Below are 14,050 nucleotides of genomic sequence, written 5' to 3' on the forward strand. Positions count from 1 at the left end.
AGAGAGAATATTGTTCTCCAACGAGAGAAAGAGAGTGAGAGAACATACGGAGAGTGATACAGAAGAGAATCGAACCTTGAGAGAATTCAAGTTTAGATTTTCTTTTAACCGCTCTACCATGTGCTCTAAATTACGGTAACTCATTTCGCCCGCCCTGATGCGTACTGTTTCTAGGATGCTTATTTCGATGATGGTTAGATCAATGATCTATTACACGATCCTTGCAGATGCGCTTACCTTCTTGTGGGGGAAAAAGAATTGCGATCGTAGCACCGATATCGGTGTGGTTGGTGGATGATTGATACCCATGTTGATGATAGCGTAATTGTTTCCACAAAAACACTTTTTCTTCTATACTTTTTTCCACAACACTCTACTCACGAAGCACCGTTAAGTAATTGTTCTCTATTTGAATGATATTTGATTTGATAAAATATGAAACACAATATTAATATTTTACATTTTTCTAGAACTCGTACACGCTTATGTATCTAGTAATGCTCTTACGTATCTCTCGTCTTTACACAACCACTTACAACACGTAGTACTCGCAGAATATTTAGGAAGCAATTTGTGCACTTTACCGGCTCTATTCAATCTCCATTCAACTACCATAATTTACGCATTGTACGGTAGTTGACACTGGGCTGATTGAACTCGTCTTGTTGTACAATAGCACTGACAAAGTTTTGCTAGAGAAATCATTGCGACACGCATGGCGCCTAACAAGCTAACAAAAACAGAATCATCCGCTTTGTTTCAAACACGTCAGAAATATGTCGAGATCTTGTACATAATACTACAACTGATTCAATTGGTAAAGGATTCACCTTTGACGAAAGAATTGCCGTGACAAAGAGCTGCTAGTTGTGTTGTGATCATTTTAAGACACTTTTTTCTAGTTTTATTTTGTCATGTTTCATTTTACCGTTCGGCTGGTAGTTGTTACAATGGGTAAAGTACATTTCAAATGCATTACAAATTCTTTTATGACCTTTCTGCTGTACAAAACCCTACCCGGACCCGGGTGTGTCCCAAGCTGTTTGGTTGCCAATAAAAAAAGGGCAAGGTACGCATTAGCCTTCAGGAAGTTAGTCGCCAGATAAGACGCTACCAGACGGTTACGGCGAGACATAGCCAACCCAACAGCGAGACAGCCATGTGGCGACGAGGGGTTTCAATGCAAATGCTGATTTTTGCGTCAATTACCAGAGGCGGCACGTGAAAAAATAAGGTTCGTCTTCCGCCGCAGGTTGCAGATTGTGAACCGAAGGTAAAATGAACAGCGTAAAGAGAATAAGGTGCGTGGTGAAAAGAGCGTGACTTTGTTTTGCATTTCGTTTGAGTTTGAAGTCAATGCAGCTCACTACTGAGAATTCCTTCAAATTACTAGAAAAGGAAAAATAATCCAATTCCAATCACATTCTAACTTTAATACAAAAAAAAAAGTCCATGTCACATCAAGCGATATGTTCAGCAGAAAAAAAAACAACAGCATGCGTGCGTCAATGCAATAAAGCCCCAAACATTTCCAAATTTCACAGAGAAAAAACAGGCGTCGACCAGAAAAACTAAACAAGCAGTATGGGTTTGCTTCCGCTTTTCCACTGCTCAGTCTTCGGTCGTGGCAAGGTCAAGAGGATCGGCAAACAGCGGAGCACACTCGACATTTTTTTTTATTCATTCAACAGCATCGCGGAAAAACATGCACGCCTGTCGAACGCAAGCGTTTGATGGGGGGTTTTGTGATGAACATAGTTTTCAAGAGGGCTTCTGAATGAAATTCATGTCATTCGGCTACTTTCGGTCTCGCTGTTGGTGAGGGAGCGCTTCCCATGCGAGCAGAAGCAATTATTGAGAGGTTTAACGTAAACATAGCAAAACCGTTCGACAAGAATTGATACATGGAAAGGAGCGGCTCGCGAATCGGAGAAAATAAAAACAAGTTTGTTTACGCACCATCGTTCAACGAGAGTGTTCAAGAACAGTACAAGATACGGAAAGTGTGTGGGACAGAGTTTTAATGCTTGAGGGATGTACAAAAATTCCACTACCGCACTTAGCGATACATTTTACGAGATCTTTTAATGGTGCATTCTTAGCATTCCGTTGCTGTTAGTCACACCGAGACTACTGGTGGCTGCTGCGATGAGGTGTTTCAACCGTGAATCTCCCTCTCTACTTACTGAACAATCGGGTCAAGTTTAGATGTTTTTTTTTTCAATTTCCATGCCAAAAAAAACAACCACAACCGTGTCGATGCATTCAACCGGAAACTTTACACTAATCTCCCGTCGATTCCATCGATCGTGTGTTGATAATTCAGAATCTAAGCAGCAGCTTGTTCAATGTGCAATGAAAGGGAACGACAGTAATGTGACGTAAGAAGATGCCGCGAAACGCAGATAACCCTAGCATACGGTGAAACGGCACGGAACGTATTAACCCCGGGCCAGACGGCACGAAACCGATTGATGCTGCTTCTACACTTGTAGCTAGCGTGGTGGCGTAAACACTGACTACACTTCTCAACGTAGTGGAACCGATCGAGATCGATCGTTCACATAGCTTACACAGGCGCATTGTACTTCACTGCACTATATTTTGCTGCACGAATTCCATCGTTTTTCGCAGCAAAGACGAGCTGAGTGGAACCGTATGAAACATATACACACAACGAATCACGACAAGCAAAAACAAAATTTAGAAAAAAACGCACGTTCGCTTCGATTAGCGCTGCTGAACGTGAGCACGACACGATCATGCCACGCGGCCTTCTGCGGCGTCGATGAAGCGGAAAATTCGCACCATTCGATCGTGGTTTCGGGTATCAAACGCTGGAGGGAAAGCCGCCTAAATTGTCTTTCGGTAAGGCAGAATACAAACACGGGTGCGACGAGTTAACTGAGTCGATTACCATACTCACTTTCACTTCACTGAACAGTCGATCTTCTAAAACCTGACCGGAGCGCTTTGCATTCGCCGGCGTTCGCGACGAGCTTCAGAAGATGAGTTTGCTCTGGACGCTCGATGCTACCCGCTTATCACTGTTTCCGTCCGCCGCCGGAATGGAGATTTTCTCGCTCTCAATTCAGCAGTCTCTCTCAGCCCTTCTCACTCTCTCTCTCTCTCTCTTTGTTTCGGTTCGCTCTCGAACGGAGCGCTGCGGCTGGAACGGAGGAAATCGCAAAGAGTTCCACCGCGATCGGCGAGAGTACTCACACCGGCTCATGTGGGGGGTGCATTTTATTGCAACAACGGCAACAACAGCATAAAAGATCCATAAATAATATGAAACTTCACGTGAGTTGTTTGATAACGAAGCCAATTTTTAACGATCCGCGCTCACGCTGGATCACGGCGCGTGCCAGTGCAAACAAATGTGGAGCGAAGGAAACGGAAACCATTTTATAGCGCTCGCGCAAACATCCCTTGTTTTCGGGCAGAGTTACAGGGGTGCGAAAAAGGACCCGCTCTGTTTGACGCATCGTAAAGTGAGCATGGTCTCTAATTGAAAAGAAAAGTCATCTAAACAAGCAACAGTTAACCGTCAAGCTTAATTTTTTAAATTCATCAAGTTACACATCCCATAGACACACAAGCAATCATACACGATCATTCGATCTTCCAATGTTAGAACGATTAGTAATGTTCGTGAATCATTATCCAAATATAGAGCATATCCAAAAAACTAAAATTAAAATGCACAAAAGGAACTTCCAAATATGGACTAACCATAAATATAGCATCTATTTGCTGAGAGCTAACAAGAGAAGAGCGTCTAGCAGAGCATCGTTACGCCGTTAGTCAGCTGTGAGGTCGATGCTACGTCACGAACGTACTCAATCGTTTGCATCTTATCAGCTGACCGCCTTATCAGAACGATAAAAAAGAACTTCCACGATTACGTTTCGCACCAATTTACCGGTGATGTAAGCACAGCGAGAGTACTCAATTCACTCTACCTCGTGGTGTGTCATCCGCGTGGTCGACAATGACACCGGTTGACTAAATCGAGCGGCGTATTGTGCGCGGAAGTGGACCAAACTACAGCCAGCTGGCTAGACGATGGAGCGTTTCTTCCGGTCGGGGTGAGTTCTAGCAATTGCTCTGAGCTAAACACATGCGTAAGGCTTGCGAGTTCTTGTTAGTCACCGTGCATCCGAATGGATTAAATAGAGGACAACCTGATTATGAGGTCTAGTCGTTTTGGTATTTTTAGAAAGCAAATAAATGAAGTTTGATCGATGACTCGAACGCTAGGCGAAACTTTACATACAGATAAACTATGCAACTAGGCATATTCCAGCATTAGAAAAAGTTAAAACATCAAGAGCTATTTAAGCGACCTTTGTTCACCTTGGGAGCTATGCTTGAAACTGAAATTCATGGCTGATGCTTCACTTGTGTACTCTGCCCAAAAAAGAATAGAAAAGATCGAGATCGTGAGACGAATTTTTGCATGCCTCCAAATTACACGCTCTGGAGCTGGTGTAAAAGAATCAACGAACCACCACAACATAACCTTGATGATTAATGTGGAATGAATTTCGGTCGTCGTGTTACGTTTTGCCTTGCTGCAGAATGTGGTAGGGGTATTGCCTTTCCGTTGGTTCACAGTTGGTTTGTGGGCTGTGGAATTTGCCCTTTGATTTTGTCTTTAATTTTAGCGACTTACAAGCGTAACTAGCAAATGCCACAGCATAAACCTCGATTGCAAAACCAATCATGTCTTCCTCACGGACTACTTTCTAACGAGATGAAACTGTTCCTCAATCGGTCACATCCGGTCGCGAAGCTACCCGTCTAAGGCACCCGCGAATATCTCCCCACCTCCGATCACACTCTCAAGAGGTGTGTATTAACAAATACGTATTATTAAATCGTCATCGTGGTCTGCGGCTCTCTTCGTGGGGCCTGCTTTCACAGTGCCTCGTGGACCGTTGCGTCATTCTTGTGTTTTAATCAAACGTCCGGTCGCGGGTGCCTTACTTCGTGGAAAAATCCTTCTGTCAACCCCACGGGTTACCTGTGTTGATTGGGCTTGATTACTCAATTTTAAATGGCAACAAGCACACACACTCACACGCACACGCATTCGACCGGCCTGGGGAACACGTTTATTTGTAAGCATGAGGCCGGAGATGACACGAGACACCGTGGCTTGGGAGTGATTTAGCGCAAAATGCACTTCATCGCGAAAGGGTGAAGGCTCGCGGTGATGATACATTCGTAAAGTTTTTTTTTCTCTTCTATTTCTCGCGCGGTGTGGGAGTGGATTTACACATTGGTTGGGGGCATGGTTGAGTTACTAACGTGTTACAAACGTGGTACCGATGACTATATGCCTACGATGAGGAAAACCATCGCAATTGCAACAGGTTTCGTAGAACCACGAAACGACACAGTTTCGTTGGCGGAAAAAGGGGTTTAAAAAAATCAGAGTCAGCAAACTCAAATTCAGTCACACAAAGAAAGCGCAGTTGGGATGGGGCGAATAAAAGTAAATGGAACAAATACGCAAAGGAGGAACTATGGAAATGGGTGAAAGCCAAATGGGTTAGAGGTAGGTTATTATAAAACGCACTTTATCAAAATCAAAGTCAATAATGTAAAACAACAACGAAATCGAACAAAAGACCCACTTTGCCAGAATGCTCCCGAAGCATGGTTAAGTCATCGGGAGAAATAAAGCTATTTTGTGCACAATAAGACTGCCACCAAACAACACCGATGGACGGTTTCGATAATTTGTTGCAAAGTTAGCGTATAATTTCTCAATATTGCATATTCAAATTGGCGTACCAGCCGTAAAGTCACAATCGCACCTCCCACTGGGAACCGGGATGGTTGTTAATCTGAATAACGCGTTATAAAAATCATTTCTTTACAATCATTTCCAAAGAACCGAGAAGGTGAGACACCCACCAACGCGCGCGTGCGCTCGCCAGCCCCACGGCAAGGGATGGTTCATTCATAAAATCGTACCCTCGCCAAGCCGTCGTCGCCATCCAACCCACCGGTTCCTTGTGGCAAATGCAAACGCAGTGCCTTGTGAATCATTCCACCCCGTTGCTATCTCGTTTCGGTTGTGGCACGTTTGCGTTTCGGTGGACCGGCTTGTTCTCTGGCGGAACGAACGACGCGTGAAAAAAAAAGCCGCTCCACAAAAGTATGTTCCACCGTTTTTGATTAATTGTGCGATTCGTGCGAGCCCAACTTTCGAGTGTCATTTCTTCTCCCTCCACCGCAGAAAAAACCCCACACGCTTCACAAACGCGTATCCCAAATCAACCGAAACGTCCCGGCAGGAATCTTCGCATTCCAAACCGGATACACGAAAATTGAAATGGAAAGGAGGACCGGGTGGCAGCTACCTCATTTACTTTTTGTGCTACCAAAAAGGCGTCCCCGTGTCCCGGTTTGGGTTTGGTTGCCTTTTTGCTACACGTGGCTCGTACCACAATTAATCTGTCACGCTATCGCCTCGCTCGCGAACGGAGCTGAAGTAGATTCGGGCATGGAGGCTGCGTGGATGGGGGCTTAACCGGAGAATTGTGTTTTTTAGTCGTCCTGCCAAAATCGGCAGTCCTACCGATCACCTGCCGGGTCGATCGAAGATAGAAAGCCGTCATCAATTACGTTCGACGTGTTGAATATGCTTTGAATGAGCAGTTTCTCGTTTGGACCGTGGGCATTTGGATTATTGTTGACAATCTACAAATTAGAGCGCTTTTGCGCCGAGCGTGAATGGTGGTAATAAATTCAACGAACACAGGGGTGCCGAAAAGGGATGAAAGAAATATTGTTAAACATTTACTGGTTATTGAGCGAAATCTATTAGAAAATTTTTAAATGGAAGCTGGAGTCCTTCAAACTCGTCAACTCGTGCTTTGCACGATACTTTTAAATTCGTTCCTTATATTTACAGTTCCGTTTCACTTTTCAAAACGCTCGTCATCGGAAAAGTACCGCCCAACAATCGGTGGGGCTTGTTTTAGCAGTTCAACGCACCCGATCGTTGGGGATTTCCATGTGACGACGCAGACGTTCGGAATCGTTCAGCAATGTTACTTGTAGAGGCGTCACGTTTGTAACCGTGACGGGGGCTGGCTACAAATAGGGGTGCGAACAATTGACACGAAGTGCTTCGCGGTACTGGTGGAGAATACCAATGGGTGATTCTAGCTCCATGTCCCGAGAAGCTGAGACACCTCTTGAGAAATCCATCAAGCTCTCCCCTTTTGGATAACGACGTTAAACAAGGGTATATTTATGCGGATTGGACTAAAATATCGCCTTAGAATATGGCTTCTGTGGTATTGGCAGGAATTCCCCGAGTTATGAACAATCAGCCGTAGAATTCCCCACATACGTCAATATCTAGAACTGGGTTGGATGAAGGCTCAACACAGATGCAAACAAACGAGATCAACTTTGGAGACAAATGTTTGCATTGAGCCATCCAAGCTAAATAAACAACAGAGAAATAAAAAAAATCTTCACAATTATATCAGTCACACGCCTATTGATGATTGATTGTGATAAATGCATTCTTCTCCCATGGAAATTGAAGTGATAATGGCAATGGGCATGACGCATGGCGATAAGACAGGAGAAAATATTCACAGTCAAAGATAAGTGATTTCGGGTGAAATGAACAGCCTCGAAATAGGGCACTTTTACTTTTGAGTATGTAAACTTAAAAGAAATTGTTGGAACCAGGAAGGCAAACATACACATGCACGAAAGGAACCAGTTCTGAAAACCTACCTTTCTCGGCAACGTCATCCTCGGGACATCGCGAAAAGCACCCTCAGAAGCACGCCGTAGCTTGAAGCGAGTCGTTGGACCGCCGTTGCAGCTTGCATCCATGTTGCAGCTTTCGCAACACACTCAACCACACAGGCTCACACACACGCACAGGAACACCGGTAAGGGCTATGGCACGAGATTCTCGAGAGATCGCTACTCGAGTTTACCGCCACCAGAGGTCGCCACACGAACGAGCTCCACCAACAGACGCTCCAAAAAAACACGCGCACGTGGACGGTGGTCAAGTCACCTAAGCGCGTTGTGCGATTTCACGACGCGGAGAGTTGCCGTAACTGTTCAAGGTTAGCGTAAGGCCCGTCTGGGTGTGCTCGGAACCTTGGCTGCCCGATTACACGGCCGCGGCACCGGCATTGTGCCCCAGTGGGGCAGCTAGTACACACTCCTCTTTCACGCTCAAGGCAGCATACGAACACTCAAAACAGGCAGACTCAAACGTGCGCTCTCTTACTCTCCTCTGCGTTTGACGCGAGAGTGCACCAAGCGCTGCAAGCGAGCTGTAATGCACCGGCTGCAGATGCAACTGCAGCGCGCGGTTGTGTAATAATTCAACCGATTTAACGACAAGCGCGTCTCTTTTTCGCTTTCCGGCGCCACTGGCGAGAAACGATGAACTCGTTCACTTGATCTCGATGGGATGGGAAATGTACTAAGCAAAAGAAAAACGGCTTCAGGAAATGACGCTTGTCTCTTGCACTGCACTAGTTGATTTTTTTGCGAACACGCTTTTTTACTCCGACGCCCAAAAGGTGATGGTTGCTAAGCAACGAACAGAAAGCCACTGTGAACTAGATTTGCGATTTGGAAACCGAACGCACATTCGAGGCCCTTATTCCCATCGATCAGGCACTGCCCAATTCTAAACTTGACAGCCGATGAACGACAGTGAACGAAAAAAAAAAACAATCAGCATGAGATAAGTGAAGGGTTTGTTATTTTTCGTTGCTGATTTGTTTTTGCACCGATTTTAAGCCCGCGGCCAGGAACGACAAGAGTGGCGTGGTTTCTTGTCGAAACGCCAAAGCAATACTGCCTCCCGAGAGCACGGACTGGAGGAACACGGACTCGAATCTCCACGCCAGATCTCAGACGAACGCATGCTGCGATTCCGCGCAAGGAGAGCCGACAGGGAAGCGTTACTTTTTGTTTTGCGTTTGCGTTTTCTGCCCACACACCCACTCGCAGATGGAACTGCCCCCCTTATCCGACGGGAGCAGATATTCTTTGGTTCGAATCGTGAGGAGGCCCCCTTTTTTGGGAGCCGCTCCATGGCCACCGTCGCCGCCGATGGTGGTTGGTGGTTTAAAGTAAACAAAGACGCGAGGGAATAAACTCGCCAGTTCTGGGGCAGAACCAAAGGGCCTGCCAAGCGGAAGGTGCCCCGCGAGAGAGAGAGAGAGAGATGGTGCAGGAGGAGAAACGGGTTCCATTTTTTCCCTCTTTCACCTTCACATCCTGGGGGATATCGTGGACCAGCCCGGATCGCCAAGCAAGTGCGCAGATTGCAACCGTTCGGGCAATAAAGCTTTTTTATTATTATTATTTACTCCCCGTCGCGATCGGGAAAAGGTGACCGCGGGTGAGGTGGCGGTGGGTGGCACACAGAACAAAAATGGCAATATATATATTTTTTTTCGAACGCCACCACCTTTACCATCCAACGCGGTCCGGGCGAAGGAGGCGAAAACTTTCACACCGGTTACCGTAAAAGGGCAGCGCCCCGGCGTGGAGATTCTGAACGAGGAGCGGACAAAGATGGAGCCGTTTTCGCTGTGTGGAACGAAATGGACGTGCCAAAGAACACTTTGTGGCAGCAGGACGGATATGATGGGCGAGTGTGTGCCTCGCGTCTACGAGCCAGGTTCCAAACGATCCCAATGAGCTGTTGCAAACCGTCCTCAAAAGGCAATCGTTCGTCGGGGAATGGCTCATTTAGCAAATGGTTATCTTTGGCATTAGCTTTATCTTGCGTGCTAAATTTGTGTGCGCCACCATTTTGGAAAAGGCCGCTCTAAAATTGTATTCGAACCCTGCCGATAAGTACATCACCAATATATATATGCCTTCCCGTCTTCAACAGTGGTTGCCTAGCTTGTGTTAGATTTCCCCACGAAACATAGTCAATCAATCCATCCTCGTGTAATAAAAGAAAAGCCATACTACCCTGGGTATTTTGGTGTTGCCCACCGAGTACTAACCAAAGCCGTTCGCAACCGCAATTTATCTTGCGTATAATTGAACACATATAGCTCCAGGAACGGGTGTGTTTTTCTTCCTTCCAGCAGCGCTCCGATTGTACACTTCAAACATGGAGTCTAGTGAGTGTGGGCGGCTACACTGGCAATGGGCGGCCAATTACAACGCCTTGTGCTGTGCGCCGGCCGTAACGCCACGTCTGTCACGTTTTTGAGTACTGCTGGGAAGGAGCCTAGACAGGCGCCAGCAGACGCTTTTTGCTGCAGTCTGCGGTGGAGCTGGACGTGGTCTTCAAGCGTCTCTCGGCGCTAGAAAAGCCTCATCAAGGGAGCCAAAGGGGCTAAAGGAACATAATTTCAAAACCCTGCCCGAGGTAATTGGTGCACTAAATCTGGCAGTGATGAAGGGAAATTACTACAACCGTTTAATAATGTAACTCGCATTAACAAACCTGTGAGGGCGAGTCGAGCAACTTTGCGACCAACTAGGTGGATCGAGCGCACATCAATCACACCCACTCGAGATTCAATAATAATGCCCGGCGCCGTGTGCCACCTACTTCACCCCACCGGGTGTACCCTCCGCAAGAATGCATGGAGTGAAGCAAAAATTTGAGATAAAACAAACCCAACAACGAAGCTCGGAAACCGCTGTCGCTCCTTCGCAACTATCGGGTGCAATCGAGGGTGTTGGATGGGGTTTGCGAGCGCGTAAAAATGCACACTAAATCAACAAGCGCAAAAATAAAAGGGTCATAAAGGTTGGTGCTAAAAATAGCCGGTCACGTTTCTCCACCGTTGCAACAAAAGATGCATCGGGGCGTGTTTCGATGCGTGCGTGAAACGGAAATGAAGCGCATTTCGATCGCATCAGCTTCGTCCGCTCGGTTACATCGATCACCCGTTGGGGGTGTGTGGGTGGGGTGAGTTTTTGCGAGATGCAAACGCTTTTTTTTCTCTCCCTCTCAAGTCACTAAAGTCCACACGTTCGCATTCTCCCTACCGTGGGATCGTGTCAGAGACTCATCAGAACGCCAAAGTGTCCCCCTGCACGCCAGGGGGCCACCTCATTTGTCGTTTGTTTATGGACTTGCAAGCTCCCTTGAAGGGTCTGTGTGTGTGTGTGTGTTCGTGTGAGTGCAAGTTTATTTGATCTTTTTTATAGCGCTCTCGCAGATTAGACTGGACTTTGCTCTTTTGTTTTATGTTCAATGCGCTCCATAATGCATTTTATGGAGTGTTTTTTTTTGTTGTTGCGGTGGATGCAAATGGCTCACGTGCCAGCATCATGGCGGGTTGCGTTATTCAAACAAAGCCCTCCAAGGCTGTGGTCGAGCGATAAAATGTAACTTTAAACAATTGCCCATCGATACCCATAGAGGCTCGATGGGCTTGGTAAGGGATTTTTGTGTTCAAAATCCTTCAGATCGAAGAGTAATTAAAATAAACTTTAACATTGTGCTGCTAATATAAGCTATCACAAAGCTGTTATTAGCTCAAGAAATCTTATTTCTTCAAGCGTTTCCAATTATTTGCGCTCAATTTCATCCCACCCGAAGGACGCAAGGAAGCGGATTAAAACGGCCCCCGATCGCTTGCGCGAGCGGCGGTTCGACATAAACGCTTGGGTCGTAAAATTTCATTCGACCATTTTCCGCACGCACAATTAACCGCACGGGCAAAGGCAGCACTTTGCAGTTCGATTACGAGCCTGGCCCGCGGGCTTTATGGCATCATTTAGCAGCGCTAAGCAAACATTTTCCATACAAGGCGAATCGAAATGGCAGCTGTGAAGATCGTCAGCCGCTGGCTACGTTTCGCGCGAGGGAGAAAATGATAGGACATTTTCCTAACGAAATTAGCCCTAATTCCAGTGGCACACTAATTATCGCGCGTGACACCCCGTCGGCCGTGCCGTGGCACCGGTTGATCGTGAAAATAGATAAAATGATCGATCGGGGATCGATTAGGTGACCCACCGCTGTCTCCTTGCATGAACGGTGAGTTTGCATGCGATAGCAAAAAATGACCTCCAAAAAACGCTCACCATAGAGCTCGTACAGCTCGTGAATGAAAGTGAGTCTCAAGTATGCAGAGCCGCACACAGCCACACGGCCGTCGGAGGTCAGTACGATGCGGTAATTATTTGCACATTTAGACCCCAGCTTTGGTTGGTGCGCGCGAGAGCCGCGTCCCAGAGAAGAAATTATGTACAAAGTAATTAAATTCAAATTAAAGCCAACCGCCCCTGAACGACGACTTTTCCCGCGGGAAATACGGTACCTTCGTGGTGCTGCTGTTTATGTCCCTTTCCCTTTAGTTAGGCACTTACCTCCGCCGGAAAAGGTGAGATGCTGCCGGTGTGATGATGCAAACTCGGGCTGAAGCGCATCAGGCGTGAAATCGATGAACCCGCGCTGGAGCTACCCTGGCTAGAAGCGGTCCCGGGACTCGTCGCTTCCATCAGCTGACTCATCATGATCGGCGAGTGCTCTGGTGGGGAGAGAAAGAAAAAGGAATGTGAAGCAAAAAAACCATGGTCTCGCAAACGCGCTTTCTTCGCATACCAGGACTGATCTGAAGCATCGGTGAGTCCGGAAAGTCCGAGAAAGCCGTATGATGGAACTCGTCCAACCGGGGACTGCCGGAGTGTGGAAACGATGGCATCTGTCCTCCGACGACTGGTGCCGTTGCTGCCTGCCTGGATCCTTCAGTCAGCGAAGGTGAGCCAACGGAAAAGGATGCCCGCGGGCTGGGAATGGACAACTTCAGCGGTGACTGGCGTTTGCCCGGCGGTAGCTCGGAGTTTCGACGTGAAAGCGCTGGAGGCATTTCACCGGAAGGATCCATGCCCGGAGACAGCGTGGGTAAGCGCAGGTTCGAGAAAGGACTCGCCATGCTTTCACAATCACACCTGCACACTGCACTCGACTGATCGCGCGCGAGGTACCACTCGATATGTCGGACGGATGATGGCTGGTCGGTTGGTTCGAGATGGTTTGGATTCACGATTTTTGTTTGCGGCACACGTTAAACGCGCAACGGAACCCGTGGGATGTCCCGAAACACCACTACGCTTGTTTTTTTGTTTATTTAATCGTTGATGCACGGAGAAAGAAAAACGCCACACAACCAGCGAAAGGAGCGAACGCCGATTGCTTCTCACACCGCGTCCCGTCTCGGCCGGTGGTAATGGACCTGTTCCGGGAAAAGTAAGCCAAACCGGCATTGTTTACACGCCGCGGTCAAGGCGATGTCGACCATTTTGCGCTGCCGATGGAGCCGAACCTGCTGCAAAACCCACGGTTGCGTTGGGGGAAAAAGTCGCAGAATCAAACGCGTAAAATATGACCCCAAAAATTCAACCTGAGCGCTAGGGATCGAGAAATTCGTTGCCGATATTCAACGTGACAAGGCCTTAGCGAGTTTTTACGCCAAAACCTCGCCGTTTTGGCACCATTTTCTTAAACAAAACAACAAAAAAGGCGATCTTTTCCGCTGAAGCGAAAATGATTGACATCCCGCGTAAAGCGGTTCGGGGGAGAGAAAAAAAAACTACGCCGATTTTCCACCGAGGTCGACGTATTTCCCCTTCGAGGAAATTTTTTGTTGCTTCCGCTGAACTGTGGAACATTTCTGTTTCGCTTCGCTTTTTTAATGCCTTTACTTTCTCGCCCTCACTCCCGCTCGGACCTGCCGTGTCTATCAAACAGCTCCCAGGCCATTATCAAGGCCGCCATTTACGATCGCGAGACGCTAGAAATATTCTAATCCGATGGATTACCCACGCACGGGTCAGGTCGGAGGCGGCCGTTGGAATTGTAGGGTCAGCGTTCCCTCGCCCTTCCATCGCTCTCGCGAGTCCCAGGAACGCCAGGAAATGGAAAGGTTTTTGCCACGACCTTTGCACAGTATGCATGCGAGTGTGTGTGTGTGTGTTGTGAGGGTGTATTTGGGGAGTTCTTTTTTTCCCCCCAGATACACCGCGAAAAATGCCACATACGCTCACAAGCCGCCGGTTT

The 14,050-nt window shown here is 47.3% G+C and overlaps 1 protein-coding gene across 1 annotated transcript in view; it reads right to left on the reverse strand.

Moving 5' to 3' along the window:
- Nucleotides 1-12,926, reverse strand: part of LOC128726843 (NAD(+) hydrolase sarm1) — a 32,886-nt gene extending 19,960 nt beyond the window's left edge. Inside the window, exons 1-2 of the mRNA XM_053820683.1 lie at nucleotides 12,596-12,926; nucleotides 12,361-12,521 (exon numbers count right to left, since the gene is read on the reverse strand). Of these exons, the coding sequence (XP_053676658.1) occupies nucleotides 12,361-12,521; nucleotides 12,596-12,926 (492 nt within the window). The remainder of the gene's footprint in view (nucleotides 1-12,360; nucleotides 12,522-12,595) is intronic.
- Between the last annotated feature and the right edge of the window lie 1,124 nt (nucleotides 12,927-14,050).

The sequence above is a fragment of the Anopheles nili genome, chromosome 3 (assembly GCF_943737925.1).
Source record: "Anopheles nili chromosome 3, idAnoNiliSN_F5_01, whole genome shotgun sequence".
Lineage (NCBI taxonomy): Eukaryota > Metazoa > Arthropoda > Insecta > Diptera > Culicidae > Anopheles > Anopheles nili.